Below are 17,131 nucleotides of genomic sequence, written 5' to 3' on the forward strand. Positions count from 1 at the left end.
TTCTGCTAGTCCATGAAAACATGTTATAGACCACAGTGTGCAGTGAGATCCCAGTGGATGGTACATGGCAGAGAGAGACATGCAGTCTCCCTTCATGTTTCTTATCACTTACTAACAGTGATGCAGTGGTTAGTGTTGTCGCCTCACAGCAAGAGGTTCTCCAGTTTGATCCTCGGCTGGGGTGCCTTCTGTGCGGAGTCTGCATGTCCTCCCTGTGGTTGCGTGGGTTTCCTCCGGGTGCTCCGGTTTCCTCCCACATCCCAAAGACATGCTGTAGGTGGATTGGACACTCTAAATTGGCCCTAGGTGTGAGTGCATGTGTGTGTGTACCTTCTGTGGAAGGTTGGGCACCGGGCTGGGAACTCGACACTGTAAAACTCCACTGCCAATCATGAGCGGACAGGTGATCTGCTGTGGCAACCCCTAACTGGGAAAAGCCGAAAGAAGAAGAAGAAGATTCTCACCATTAACTTGCCAGATAATAAAACAGATTCTGATGTTACGCGCACACTGTCTGATCTGGCTAAACCATTTATTTTCAACTTACCAGATAACTTAAGCTTCAAGGAATGCAAAGACTTTCTTTCTCCCATAAGTTAGAAGAATTTTATTGCATTGGTCTCGGTTTTATATTACTGCAACATTGTTTGGGAATCCCCACATCTTTGTCAGTAAAGCTACTCCAGGCATTTCTCACAAAGTATATGGAAGTGAAGTTTGTTACAAAGTTATGAACTACTCATCAACTACTTTGGGAAATTTATATTACTTACCTCACCCAACTCACTTAAGTATAACTTTCACATACCCTGTTAAGGTACTTAACAATTTTTATGTGCTTCCCCAAAGTATTCCAATTAAGTCAATGTCTCATCACATGTCATTCTTAATGTCCTTCTCAGTACTACCTCCATTCTATATCACAGCAGAACCGAGGTCTCCAAAGCTGCAAACTACTCCCACACACTACACAATGAGAAGAAACATTTTAAGTACCCCATTAGCAACCATATCCTCACCTCAGCTCTTGCCGCTTTAATCATTTACATGCCTCTCCTTGGCCCTGGTAAGGTTTTTCCTTCTACTGGTTCAACTCTTCAGAGGGAGATCTCATCTGTACCACTGTCTGCTGCACAGATGACCCCCTAACACACCTTCCCCCAAAATAAAATTTCTAATTCACATTCCATTGATGAAGAATGAAAACAAAATTACACACGTTAATATCATAAAGACATACTTGTCAAAATCTACACTTCCAAAAGACTGCTAATGGCTAGTTGTATCACCTTAGCAAACTGCATGACTTATAAACACACTATCTTTTAAGGTGATAAGAGAGTTCTTCAAAAATGGAAAATATCTTGGTGGGGGTCTTAGAAAATAAATGATACTTAAGGACCATATAACAATTGTCATCAAGTTATCATGCTTCCACTTAGTGGACACCCCAGAACCTTTCTGTAATTTTGTATCTCCTGAATCCTGAGTAGACCACTACAATTACCTGTACTTTAGGCTTCCTAACTCTGAACTTGTGTGGTTATAGATGGTGCATAATTCTACAGGGGAGTGTCTTACTGGTACTTCCACTAACTGTCATATCACTCCAGTTCATAAGTTCACATGTGAATGCTTGCCTAAGTGCCCTGGAGGGTCATTTTAAGCCTAGCTAATATCCGAGGTCAGAATCAAACCCTGAAGCCTGTGTTTATTAGGTGAAGACCTTAACTATTGTATTAAATCCAGCCACCCTTCACCACAAACTGCAATGACTGCTTAGTCTGTTGTAAACTTTAACATTCTAGCATTAAGTGTGTGTACCCTACAAAATCTGGGTTCCCCTTACTGGACAAAGGTCCTCGTCTCTATACTCCAGGTGCACCACTGTAGAGTTCTTCTGGTGGATTAAGGGAGATTCCCAAAATACCTTCTTCTGGTGGATTAAGGGAGATTCCCAAAATACCTTGGGTTTTACTCATCTCTTACCAGGTACCATATCTTAAATTTTCCCCACTGGTTCAGGGAATCCTTTATGCTGCACATTTTTAAGAGGTCCCTGAAGAAGCATCTTTTAATTCTAGCATTCGACCAAGCAAGACTATTTTTACCTTTAACAGCACTTATTTATTACATCTACTAAGCATTGTTTGTTGTATATATTTTTTCATAATTTTTTTTTTTACTGTATACTTTTTGGTGACAAGCATTTAAATAGATGAACTTAATATCACACAATGTGACTACACCAGTTAAATTAATATAAAGTAACTTCAAATGAATAACTATTTCCTTAAGATACCTATGAAATATATACTGTATTTATTAAAACACACTATTTTGTGTAGTCTTAAACAAGCCGCTTACTGTAGCAGCACATTTGTACGATCCTTGTGACACCGTCTAACTATTTACATCCATCTTCTTCTAGTACTTAATATCACCAATCAAAACTCTTCAACCCCAGTCTACTACCATTTTACTTACATTACTAATTCAGTCGTGTAGCCTTAAATCTGACCTGTATATCTACAACATAACCTTGCTAACCCTGTGGGAGTTAACTCTACCGTTCTTGTTCTTATAGCTGGAATTACAAGAATCTGATGTTCCTGCTCCCACTTAAACCCTCACCGTATCTTCCTGCTTCACATAGCTTGGCCTGCAGCTCAGTGCATTTCTTCAATTACGGCCTTGGCTTCTGGAAAATGCCGAACGTCTAAGCATGGGTAAGGATGCTCCTCCAGTAAATAAATTACTGAGGTGTTTTTATTTTAAATGTTGCCCTAGAGTCATACCGCACTATAGTGATTATGTCCATCCTGATACAATGTATTTCTCTGGGGGATATACTGCACTACAGTGATTATGTCCATCCTGATACAATGTATTTCTCTGGGGTCATACCGCACTACAGTGATTATGTCCATCCTGATACAATGTATTTCTCTGGGGTCATACCGCACTACAGTGATTATGTCCATCCTGATACAATGTATCTCTCTGGGTTCATACTGCACTACAGTGATTATGTCCATCCTGATACAATGTATCTCTCTGGGGTCATACTGCACTACAGTGATTATGTCCATCCTGATACAATGTATCTCTCTGGGGTCATACTGCACTACAGTGATTATGTCCATCCTGATACAATGTATTTCTCTGGGGTCATACCACACGATAGTGATTATGTCCATCCTGATACAATGTATTTCTCTGGGGTCATACCGCACTACAGTGATTATGTCCATCCTGACACAATGTATCTCTCTGGGTTCATACTGCAGTACATTCATTATGTTCACCCTGATACAATGCACTTCTCTGGGGGCATACTGCACTACAGTGTTTATGTCCATTTTGACACACTGTATCTCTCTAGGGTCATACTGCACTACAGTAATTATGTCCATCTTGATACAATGTATTTCTCTGGGGGTATACCGCACTACAGTGATTATGTCCATCCTGATACAATGTATTTCTCTGGGGTCATACTGCACTACAGTGATTATGTCCATCCTGATACAATGTATTTCTCTGGGGTCATACCACACTACAGTGATTATGTCCATCCTGACACAATGTATCTCTCTGGGGGCATACTGCACTACAGTGATTATGTCCATCCTGACACAATGTATCTCTCTGGGGGCATACTGCACTACAGTGATTATGTCCATCCTGACACAATGTATCTCTCTGGGGATATACTGCAGTACATTGATTATGTTCACCCTGATACAATGCACTTCTCTGGGGGCATACTGCACTACAGTGTTTATGTCCATTTTGACACACTGTATCTCTCTGGGGGCATACTGCACTACAGTAATTATGTCCATCCTGATACAATGTATTTCTCTGGGGGCATACTGCACTAAAGCGATTATGTCCATCCTGATACAATGTTCATAACTCTGGTTAATTAACTAATGATAATGGGAGAAGAGTCATGATGGAATTCTCACCTGTTCAGGATTGGCCATGAAATTTATTGCAGTGTAATGACGATCGTCATCCTGGAAGAGGCTGAAGGTAAACTGGTAATCAATCAAAAGGCTATCTGTGGGCAAGAGAATGAAAGGAAATGAGTTAGTTAAAATGGAAACAAAGGGGTATAACAGATTACTGCAGTAAAGACACGTCCATGAACTATAAACACCATTATTCCAGCTCTCATATTTACTGCAGTAAAGACACGTCCATGAACTATAAACACCATTATTCCAGCTGTCATATTTTCTTATTTTATATCATCATATTTATGACTCTTATCTGCTTACTAAAAACCATCAAACAGACCTGCCTTTTCAACCCACAGTCATTACAAGTATTCGATGTATTATTGCATTCATTTCATGATTTGTTTTTGATTAGTTGAAATGAACTAGAGCTGGTCTTTCTGGAAGCATGGAGCTTTACCCAAAAGTGAAACGTTGCAGTTCTTTTATCAGTCATAAATTATGTGCAGATCCTGACACTATAACTTCTGATTTGATTAAGGTGAAAAAGTGTTATACGGGGGAGAATGATCAATTACAGATGTCATTAATGGCTAATATTGATCTGAATCAATCTACCTGCACCTGAACTAAATGATGTTCCTCAACATGTACTTCACCTCATTGGTGCGAATCAGGTGATGAAAACTTGACATTCACTGCATGCTCCACCCCCAAAAATGTGTGTGTGTGTGTGTGTGTGTGTGTGTGTGTGTGTGTGTGTGTGTATGTATGTACACATGTGTGTGTGTGTGTGTGTGTGTGCGCGCGTGTGTGTATGTGTCTGTATGCTTGCGCACATGTGTGTTTGTGTGTGTGCACAGAAGAATCCGGTAATAGATATGCTGAACACCTTCTACTTTAAGGTTAAGGAACATGTTTCAAGAATGGGGTTAACAATTCTGAAACCAGTTCACTGCTCTTACAGTACCAGCAACCTCTTTTCCTCAGTGTATTTACTCTCTATACAGCCTGTCTACTTACTAAATGTCTCTCTTACCAAATATAATGCCTCAACTGTTTTCCCAAAGTTAACATCATCTAATGTACAGTTTTAGAATTTTATTAAATTGGTTAGACAAAGTTATAAACATAATATAAAGAGACAAACAGATTTTTATTTCTATAGGAAAGAGGAGTTATCTCTAAGTAAATGCAAGTGCATAACTACTAACTACGAGAAATACTGTAAGTCCTCAACTCCAAATTCTATTCCCACCGCGGTGCAACTCCTCTGCCTCAAACATATCATAATTCTTCTAAATCTGTCCCTCAAAAAATAATTACCGGCATGTGTCATAGGTTAATAGGTTCATAGGTGTGCAAAAGGCTAACGGCCCTGGAGCCTTTACAAGCCTAGCCCATAGGATTACCCTGGCATCGTGCCACCCGACCTTAGTTCCCAGTGCCTCTGTCAAGTAAGGCCACTGCAGTGATCCCTGGGGGGAATTTTCTATTTCCCATCCACTCATCAAGATTTCTCTTGAAGAGGGCCAGTAATGTGCTCTGCTTGAAATGTATGGAAAGTCTATTCCATAGCATGGGCAGTCTCTCAGTCTCTGGGCTATGAAGCTGTCCCTCCAGCATGTTTTGTTGATTGTGGTAATGAGGTTGAGGTTTCTGGAGCATGTGGTGTGGAGAGATTTGGATTTCTTTACATGTAGCATTTCTAACAGAGCTGGGTCACACATGGCTTTGTAAGTCAAGCAGAGATCACCTGTAAGTAGGCGATATGAGACAGAGAATAGTTGGAGTTTTTTAAGTCTGTCCATATAGGACAAATGTTTAAGGCCTAGGATCCTCTTTTCTGAGGTACTTTTGTGGTCTCTCCAGTTGTTGCAGGTGTTTAGTGAGGTACATGCCAAATGGGGCATTGTACTCAATGATTGGCCTTACGAGGGAAGAATAGAGGGAGACAAAGGCCTCTTTCTTTTTGGATGCAAAACCTTTAGTAATGAGATACGCCACATAGAAGGACTTTCTGACAACAGTGGCAATGTGGTGGTCAAAAGAGAGGTTGCTGTAAACCTATGTTCTTAGATCTCTAATAACACCTTCTGTGTTCAGTGGACTACCATCAATGTGGTAATTCATGGGAACCGGGTTTTTCCCAAAGGGGATGACAACACTTTTTTTATCTTCTCTTTTTTTTGCATATTTTTTTCAATCTTTTTTTCATCTTTTATAAACCCTTTCATTGGGCAGCCACGGTAGTGCAGTGGCTAGCATTGATGCCTCAGAGCAAGAGGTTCTCCAGTTTGATTCTCGGCTGGGGTGCCTTCTGTGCAGAGTCTGCATGTCCTCCCTGTGGTCGCGTGCGTTTCCTCCGGGTGCTCCGGTTTCCTCCCACATCCCAAAGACATGCAGTAGGTGGATTGGATGCTCTAAATTGGCCCTAGGTGTGAGTGTGTGCATGTGTGTGCCTTCTGTGGAAGGTTGGGTGCAGGGCTGGCAACTCAACACCATGAAACTCCACTGCCAATCATGAGTGGACAGGTGATCCGGTGTGGCGACCCCTAACCGGGAAAAGTTGAAAGAAGAAGAAGATATACCCTTTCATGAATTCTTGTATTAGGACTACTTTCCTCAGGTGTGACCTAGATTACTAACCATAGTATTACCCTATTAAAGGACAGAACCTTTCTGCACTCTCTCTCCAGCTGTTTTAATAAACCAGTAATGCATCATATTTTCTTCAATCATTCCAAATTTGGTTTCTTATCACAGAAATTCTCATCAACTTGCCATCTTTCTGACCCTCTGTTACCACTGCTTTAATCCCAGAAGTAAAAATGGTATTCATTTCAAAACAGGAATAGCAGTTCCCTTGCTCTGTGATAGCACACACATAAAATTCCTATGTGGAGTACCACAGGGTTCAGTCCTAGGTCCTCTCCTGTTTGGTATCTACTTCTCTGAAGTACAGGCTAATAAAGTTCGCAGATGACTGCAAATTACGAGCCATAATCAAAACTCCTAACGATGTGGACATCCTACAAAAGGGCCTCACTGAGACAGATGCCTGGTGTCAAAGCCATGGCCTCAAGCTCAATGCCAAAAAGTGCATTGTCATCCCTTTTGGTAAAAACTCTGTACCCATGAACTACCACATAGGTGGTAGTCTACTTAACACCAAAATGTGATAAGAGACCTTGGGACACAGGTGGGCAGTAGTCTCTCCTTTGATAATCACATCACCACAGAAGTCAGAAAATCCTTCTACATGGCACACCTGATCACAAAGGGTTTCTCATCCAGGAAAAAATAGGTCATTGTTCCCCTCTACTCATCATTCATTAGACCCATTATAGAGTACAATGCCCCTTTTGGTATGTACCTCACAAGACCTCTACAACAACTGGAAAGACCACAGAAATACCTCACAAAAGGGATTACTAGCCTCAAACAGATGCCCTACGCAGACCGTCTAAAAAAACTCCAGCTTTACTCCGTCACATATTGCCTACTCAGAGACAATCTCTGCCTAACATACAAAGCTATGTCAAATCCAGAGCTGTTGGACATGCTCCACGTAAAGAAATCCCAATCCCTCCGAGCTACATGCTCTAGGGACCTAAACCTTGTCACCACAATAAACAGAACGTGCTGGAGGGATAGATTCCTGTCCAAGGGACTTCCCGTACTCTGGAACAAACTACCTATCTATATCAAACAAAGCTCCTCATTAGCACTCTTCAAGAAAAATCTTGATGATTGGATTGGAGATAGGAAATTCACCCCAGGGATCATTTCTGTGGTGCTTGACAGGGGCACAAGAAAATCATTTTTTTGGGTGGCAAAAGCCAGGGTACCATTTGGCTAGGCTTATATAGGCCCCCGGGCTGATAGCCTAGTTCCTACCTATGAACCTTTGCTTGGTTCTCAAAGATTCATAGCCATTTTTCTACCACTTTCATCCAAAACTATTACACCCAGTCACAATTCCAAAACTAGATTTGTTGCTCATACATTATCCCCATTAAGCTTCAAATCTCCCATCTTCTACTTCCCCTCATTAAATGATCCCCAACTGGGTTAAGAACCATCTTACTCAGGATCTTCATCGTCTGATTCCCCACTGGCAACCATGTCATCAAAATCAATAATGCGTAAATAGTTTGGCCTAGATTGCTTTATCACCCATAATGCTTTTTGTCTCACCCACTTCAAAAGCAAATATCACATGGCTGCCTGTCTCTTTCACTTACATCTGAATATATTGAAGTATCTTCTTCTATTCTGATTCTTGCAGCATTTCTCCCAAGAGATGTCTCATATCATATTTTTCTCACACCTCATTTTTTGTTTTACACCTTTTTAGCTATATCTCATAAAAGGACACATGGCTATGTTGCAAGAAATCTTTCAGTTTTTTGTACACTTGAATGATTTTATCTGTACCACCCCTAAATCTCCAGCATGTGATTGGTTTTAAGTATGTCTTATGATTTCCACCTGTCGACAACTTCTTTGCCTACAATCATTCCCCATCTGTACTTCATTTATAGTTCATCTGTCTCTGGTATTCTCCATGTCATGTTACCCCAAATAAACTACTACTCCTCTGTATCCACCTGAGGGTTAACACTTTCTATTTTACTTACCCCTTGATTTTCTGAGAATGCCAATGGCCCCCTCCCTTTCCTTTAGCCTTTGGTTGTCCCCATATACACACTGACAGAGCATCAAAGCTAGTGAGCACCTGAAAACTGTGGGAGACCAAAAACTCCCTGTGCTCTCCTTTTTCTCATGCATTACTTCATTATTCTGTTTGTCACCCATGACCAGTCTTCCTACTCACACCTGAATCTGGTTCAAGTGCAGATACTCTGGTGGCATTGTAAGGTTATTTAACATAGACATGCCTACAGGGTTAATTGTTCATTCATTTGTTCACTCTTTGATGTCTGTGTTTTCCAATTCAAGGTCATGGCAAAGCCAGAGGTCATGACAACACACAATGGACAAAAGGCAGTGAAACTAACCCCAGACAGATGCCAGTCTATCACAAGTTACGTGTGCACACACCTATAGGCTCTTTTAAGAATTTCCATTTCACTTATAGCATGTCTTTGTAATGTGGGAGAAAACTCATGCACTCCTTAAAAAAACACCAGTGAACAAAGAAGAACAAATAAACTCAACACAGAAGACATCCCAGTCAGGATCTGAACATTAGAATGATGCCCCGAGGCAGCCATGCTAAATACTACACCACTGTGAGACATATTTAATAAAGAACCCCAATCATAATTACTATATGTTGCAGACATGGATACCAAGAAATTTACAACAAGAGCGAAGCTCAGGAGGTGAATCTTGGCCTCTATGTCACAAACACATAGCTTCATATGTGTTTACTAGGCTAACAACCACAAGGACCTTTTTAAGCCTAGCCATACATCCCAAATCTCTGACAAGTTCCGATACCCTTGATAAGTGCAAATCAGGGGTTTGAGAGATGAAACATTTACAAGCAGGGGCCAGGGAGGTTGCCTGTGTCTGTTAGAGATACAGGTGCCAAACCAGGGATGAACTTCCTATTCCCCATCCACTATTCCAAGTTACACTTGAATTGGGTTAGGGAGGAACTCTGTTTCACATGGATGGGGTGCCTGTTCCAGAGATGGGGTAGTCTCTGGGATACATACATGTCTCTCCAGTAGGTTCTATTTATATCACAGGCAAGGTACAAGTCTTTAGAATGGGTAATTCTGGTGCAGTTTGTTTTGTGGATATGCAGGAGGTTCATCAGAGTGTGGCCTGACAATGCCCTGTATGCCAGGCGCAGATCTCCCCTCAAAAGCCTGCATGAGACAGAATACAGGGATAAGGCCTTGAGGCAGTGTGCATAGGACATTTTACTTATGCCCCTGTATTCTTTTAGTAAGGAACCTCTGAGGACATTCCAGTTGTTAAACATGCCTGGTTAGGTACATACCAGAGGAGGCACTGTACTGTCAATAATAGGTCTGATGATTGCGAAATACAAGTGGAACAATTACTTCCTTGAACTTAGATGACATATCTTTCTTTATAAGTTGCACAACATAGAATGATTTCCTTACTATTGTAGACACGTGATGATCAAAGGCTAGATTTCTGTCTGTGTGTGCCCCTAAGTCCATGACTACCAGGTCAGCTCTAAGGAGTGCGTTGTCAATATGACAGTTACCAGAGGTAGATAACTTCCTGAAGGATGCTATTATGCATTTCTTGTCATTTAGTTTTAGTCCATGGCTATGACACCCGTTATTTGTGTGTGTCAGTCCTTCCAGGATAACATTTCTGACAGTGTGGAATTCAATGACAGTGCCTAATTTGCAACCACTGGCAAATATATTCAGCCAGAGACCATTGAGAAGGGCCTTGACTTTAGAGAAGTAAATGCCAAAAAGGAGCGGTCCAAGGACCGATCCCTGGGGGACTCCAATTGTGACTGGCCTCTTTTTAGAGGTGGACTCCCCAGTTCTAACTTCCTGGGTCCTGTTTGTGAGCCAGTTGGCTATCCACTGGGTGACATATGGGTTTTTACCTAACCTCTTGACTTTTTCAAACAATGCCCGAGTGGGATATTTTGTCATTTGGCTTAGCCATGTCAAGGTAGGCAATGTGAACCATTTTGCCCTTATCCATTGCTTTGGTGACCTTCCCAAAGACATCTACCATGTTTAGTAGGCATGTGCTGTCCTTGACGAAACCAAACTAGGTTGGGTCCAGTGTCTGGAGGTTTACTATATCACTATCGATCATTTCCATGATAATTCTTTCCATGGCTTTACATACAAGACTAGTGAGACTTATGGGTCTATAACTTCCAGGGTCTGTAGATGGCTCACCTTTGTGCAGAGCATTTACAATGAGCTCCACACACAATTGTGTATTGCCTTTGAGGTTGAGAATGTAGCTAATGAATGTCTTATGGTTGTCCTTGGCCTGGGTGGCCAAATTTACTTCAAATTTGGCTTTAGTAGGCCTTATTTGTCCTTTGAGTTATTTGTTCAGTTTTAATAGAGTGCTTTTATCCTGCTGGGAGCTGCACCTTCTAAATTTTTGCTATGATTTTCTTCCTTCTGTTATACATCTGACTGATGTTGTGATTCCACCAGGGTGGCTTGTTATTTGAGTTAGTTCTGTACTTCTTCCTGGTGGGTACAGATGCCTCTATGCAGCTATTAACATGCTTGTACAGGGTTTCTGTGAACAGTTCTGCATAGGCAGCAGTGTTCTCAGGGTTTCTGGGGGCTTGAAATGTTGTCAGGTTGTCATTTAATAGCAGGAAGTTAGCCTTAGAGTAGTTCCTAAATATTCCAGGTTTTACTATGATAACAGGATATGACAGGTGAGACCCAAGCATAACTTTTTGTAGTGAACCTATCTACTCCATGTGTTATCAGTTACAAAAAAAATCATTTTACTGGGTTTAATACTTATGCCTTATGTTACAAAAATTAATAAAATTAGCAACGTCGCACCTAGACCCAGAGTCATATAACAAACAAATCTGATATAGTGCTGTAGAGCTTCAGTTAACTGATCGTCAGTTATCTGAACAGCCCAGCCATTGTGTCTGCACATGCATCGTGCATCTTTTTTCTACCGCGTGTAATTTAACACCATTGCTTGCTCGTGAACGGAAGATTTTGCTGCTTCATTGCTGGAAGCAGGTAGGAGTGTTTAGCTGATTTGCTTTGCTGTAGGAGGTGCGGTGGAATGGAACATTCAGCTGGCTGCTTTAGGAGGGAAGTCAGTGAAGGGAATACTCCGCTTCAAGTTGCTGTAAGGGAGTTAGTTTTTCTACTTCTTGAAATATTTTAGCTGATTGCGGTGTGTGTATGTGTGTGTGAGAAAATGCCGCAATTAGGGACAACTGGTGGTTAGTGTTACTGCTCAGACTCAAACCCTGTACCTTGAGTACAGGGGCCTGAATTTTCTACCCCTACCACCATTGAGAAACTAACTTTTATAAGGTTGGTACAAACTCGATTTTAACAAGCAGTGCATTTGGATAAAAGGCTTGTAACGGTCTTTCAGCAAATGCATAGTACAGTAACATAAAACCTTTTATTCTAGCAACTTTCTAAGATTATACAAGCAATATTTAAAATGTGGCCATGGTTTTGATCCTTTGTCCCTCCCATAAATTTTGGCTTTTTACAGATTTCTTGTGCTACAAAGTTGAGACATATGGTTGAGTGTCAAGTATGATCATCACTATTGTGCTAAAGTATTTAAAAGCATTGTCACTAGGACAACAGGTAGTATACTTGCTTTTGATGCAGAAGGCTTTGGGCTCTACTACCACAGTATGTAGATAGATTGCGAATACCGTACTGTGTTGTACTTTAAAGGGGGTCGATGATGCAATCCTCAGTTACAGATCTCTCTAATGTGGGCTTATTCAGATGACTTTTACTTCTATAGAGATTGTGCATTGATGATATTGGAGGATTGTAATGACAGAAGTTTGAGCAGACTTTTACTGATAAAATATTCTGAACTGGGCAGTTTTTTCATTCTTGGTTCATGTATTTTGTTTTAATGCCTACTGAAAAAATGTTAAAAACTACAAATTTAAAACACACACTAACAAATTGTGCTGTATTATACAGGGAATATAATTTAATATAATCAGGAAGGTGTATTCATGTATGCATGGTCCAAAAAATGTGCAAGGGGCCTATGATTTGAAAAACAGCCCAAAGATAGACTTTATCTGCCATTATCCAGATGTCTTTTCTTTGAATGTGAGTTTCAATGAAAGAACAAAAGAGACCTCTGAGGCATAAATAAACGCAAAGAAACCCAAACAAGACAGACCTCTGAGGCATAAATGCATGCAAAGTCCACTGCCCACCACACCACACAAAGTCCACACACCTGTGTCTCACAGCCACTAAGGCCTAAACATAAACCCAACATATTAGTCATAGGACACTCCATTGTAAGACACACAGATGTGCCCCTCATCAGGCTGAATAAGGAGAAAGTCACGGTTAGTTGTTTGTCGGGTGCCAGAATCTGCCATATCACCAATGCACTCAAGTCTCTCAACAGGTACTGTTATGACTCTGTCATAGTCCGTGTTGGAGTGAATGACTTGAGATGTACCTGCCTGGATGACATAAAGAGAGACATGATCAAGCTCGCTGAGTATGTGTCCCAGGCAGGTATGTCTCTAGCCTTAAGCAACATTCTACCATCACCCAGAATGATGCCATAATACAAACAGAAAATGACTGACTTTAACAACTGGCTTAGTTTCTGGTGTCATTCAAAGGGGATCCAGTACCAGACAGCCTGGGATGACATGACTGACAAGCTATGATGCTTTGCCAGAGATGGCTGCACCTGTTTCCCTTGGGCTTCAGGCTCCTGGCAAAGGCTCTTGCCCCCCCCCCCACATAGTGCCATTTTTTTGGCAATGCCATGACATGAGGTCAAGACTACCAACATGAAAATTTCATCAAAATGTAAATTAAAGGTCATGCTGCAAAATGCTAGGAGTCTAAGCATGAAACTGCACTCATTGCAAGCATTCTTTGCCCTGGAAGAAGCTGATATTTGTGCAGTCACAGAAACCTGGTTCAAAGCTGCGGAGAGCCCACCAGCCATACTAGGTTACTCATCCTATCATTCATTCAGACCCCAAGCTGTGGGCAGCAAATCAAAAGGCGGTGGAGTTGCAATATATATAAAAGTCATTGACACCTCTAGGCTGGTCAAACAGTATGATGCACAGGAAATACTCCAGGTGCAATTAACAATTGACAAGACCCCTATTCAAATCATAGCTAGCTACAGGGCTCCAACTCTGACTCAAGATGCACACTCCACCTATCTGGACCTCTTCGAATCTATCAAGATTTAAACCTTTAACCCTGATCCTGGGCAACTTTAACTATCCAACCACAGATTGGAAGAAATACTCGTACCAAAACACAAGTGCCCAGAGATTCCTTGACTTCATCAATGCAAATGCGTTGGACCAGTTGGTTGACACCCCCACAAGAGGTGAAAATATCTTGGACTTGGTATTAACCAACACGAGTAACCACTGCAGTATTCCTACAGTGTCATCATCCCTGGTAAGATCCAACCACAAAGCAGTCACTTTCAAAGTCACCTCCCCCTGACACACCCAGCTAGGGTCAAACAAAAAATAATCTCCAAAGCTGATTACAACCTCCTTAGGGAAGGTATAAACAGCTTCAAAGCCCCCTCCCCCTCCACATAAACTGCCACTTATGTCCAAACTTACACCAAAGTACTATATGAGCATTTACAGAGTCAAGAATAACAGACAGGATGAAATCATCCTCCTCAAGGAAGTGTAAACCTGTCTGGTGGACATCTACAATAAATAAACTCTATAATAAAAGGAAAAAATTGCTGTCCATGACCAAGAAGGAGCAGATGTTTAATTAGAAGTAATCTCTCCTTATCCTGAACTAGCAAATAAGAGCACTGGTAAAATCGTCCAAAGCAAACTTCGAGCCCAAACTGGCCACATCTACTAAAGACAATCATAAGGCTTTCTTCACATATGTCTGCAATCTCAAGGGAGGCAACCAGATCTGCTCACAACTGGTAGTCAAGGGTATCACATACACAACCCCTGTAGATATAGCCAACCTGCTGGCAGACAGGTTCAGTGAAAACTTCACTCCTCTGTCCCCCATCAGTAAAACAGGACATCCCCGGTACCTGCCCCCCTCCCCTTATCTCTAGGGGAGAAAGTCATCACTGCCCTCTCAAAGGTAAAAAATACAGACTCCATGGGACGCAATAACATCCCAGGCTGCATCCTACATGAACTCAGGCAGGAACTTGCAGCACCATTAGGCACCCTATTCAACCAAAGCCTGAGAACCGGCTTTGTCCCAGCTGAGTAGAGGACAGTTACTGTCATCCCTTTGCCCAAAGGTGGAGCGTCCACTGATCCAGGAAATTATACACTCATCAGCCTAACTAGCTTGATCTGCAAGGCCATGGAGCAGATTATCATGGACCTAATTAACAAGGACATTGGCAACCTCCAGACACTTGATCCCACACAGTTTGGTTTTGGCAAGGGCAGGTCATGCCTTTTAAAGTTGGTTGACTTCTTTGAGACAGTCACCAAGGCCATATAGGAGGGGGAAGACTGTGCACACTGCCTACCCTGACCTGGCCAAGGCCTTTGATACTATTTCCCACTCAGGTACAACAGATAAACTCTCTCAACTAGACATCAATCCATATGTTACCAGATGGGTAGTAAACTGGCTCACTGACAAAACCCACCTAGTCAAAATAGGGGAAGCCACCTCAAGTAGTAGACCCGTAACATGTGGTGTACCCCAGGGATTGGTCTTGGGGCCTCTGTTGTTTAGGATATACTTTTCAGAGGTGCAGGCCAAATCTAGTGTGCTATGGCTGACCAAGTTTGCAGATGACTGCAAGCTGGGTGCTGTCATCAGTTCCCTTAGTGATGTGGACATCCTCCAACTGGGTCTCACCCAAACAAATGACTGGTGTCAGAAACATGGCCTCAAACTGAATGCCAACAAATGCATCATCATCCCTTCTGGGGAGAATGATGTCCCCACAAATTATCACATTGGTAATAAGGTCCTAAGCACATAATCAGTTGTGAGGGACTTGGGAACCCAGGTTGATAGCAAACTTTGACCACCATATTGCCTCAGCTGTACGGAAAGATTTCTAAATGGCCTACCTTATTAGTAAGGGTATCTCATCCAGGGACAAGGTGATTATAACATCCCTGTCTTCTTCCCTTATAAGACCGATTATTGAATATAATGCCCCTTTTGGCATGTACCTCACAAAGCACATGCAGCAGCTGGAGATACCACAGAGATTTCTCACCTGGAGAACCCAGGGCCTCAAACATCTACCCTACAACGGTAGGCTAAAAGCCCTGTCCCTCTACTCAGACTCCTATAGACTCTTCAGAGGTGACTCTGTCTGACATACGAAGCAATCTCAGACCCGCCCTGATGGGACTGCTAAATATCCACAAATCAGGCTCCACTCGAGTAACCTGCTCGCGCGACCTTAACTTGGTCTGTGACATCAGTAGGACTTGTTGGCGGGACAGATTGGTGTCCCAGAGACTCCCCCTTTTATGGAATAGACTCCCTTCTCCACGTAAAACAGAGTACCTCATTAAACCTTTTTAAGTGCAACCTGGATAACTGGATGGGGAACAGAAAATACATCCCTGGGATTCCACCTATGTCCCTGTTGGATAGTGGCACAGGGTGCCGACTTGTTGGAACATGGGCTAAATTCTTGGCTAAGCTTGTAAGGGCCACAGGGCCAATTGCCTAGTAACTTCCTATGATCCTAAGGGCAGAGAAGTTTTAATGCTAAGACTGTTTTCATTGTGAGACTGTAATGCTTTGTTTAACAAATATCTATCAGTGTTTCTGCTATAAAATATGAAATAAGTTTTAAATTAAATCTAATTACAGTAGGTTCATAGATTAATATAGTATTAGGTTAACTGCCCTTTTGGGCCATTTTAAGCCTAGCCAATTACTCCTTGTGAGAATCAAACCCTGCACCTTGTGTCTGTAAGGTAAACACCTTAACTATTATACTGTACAGTACAGGGTATTTTTTAAAATGTAAATATGTAGTGAGTGAGTGGTTAGAAGTTTTTTATCCAGTTCAATTATATCTTTCATTATCTGAACAGTTTGATAAACAAATATTTTACTGCAATAATATACTGTACCATTTTGTTTTTACAGTAAATTTGGTTTATTTTTCTTGTTTAATGTTCATCAAAAGCATTTTTAGAAGTTTTTTATCTGGTTCAATTATATGTTTGATTATCCAAACAATTTCCAAACTACCCTATGTCCCAATTAGTTTGGATAATCGACTCTACTGTATTACTTTTCCTATTTACTGACCAGGTAAGTTCACTAGGAAAAAACGTCACTTTTCACGGAAATCCAAGAGCGCTTTCTTGTCAGGTAACTTGCTCAGAGTGACACAGCAGGGAAAAGAAGGTGGAAGGAATTAAACCCTGTATCATCAGCACAGGAAGCGCTGCTCATTAACAGCACAGAGCTTTAGACCTTCTGTACTGACAGGCAGTTTTGTAGAGA

General features: G+C 41.5%; 1 protein-coding gene across 1 annotated transcript in view; it reads right to left on the reverse strand.

Moving 5' to 3' along the window:
- ATRNL1 (attractin like 1) overlaps window positions 1–17,131 on the reverse strand; it is a gene marked incomplete in the record, with an annotated part of 6,064,901 nt that overhangs the window by 2,166,474 nt on the left and 3,881,296 nt on the right. Inside the window, 1 exon segment of the mRNA XM_044055896.1 lies at window positions 3,975–4,069. Within this exon segment, the coding sequence (XP_043911831.1) occupies window positions 3,975–4,069 (95 nt within the window).

Source organism: Protopterus annectens, chromosome 14.part0 (genome assembly GCF_019279795.1).
Source record: "Protopterus annectens isolate FY-2018-M chromosome 14.part0, PAN1.0, whole genome shotgun sequence".
Taxonomy (NCBI): Eukaryota; Metazoa; Chordata; order Ceratodontiformes; family Protopteridae; genus Protopterus; species Protopterus annectens.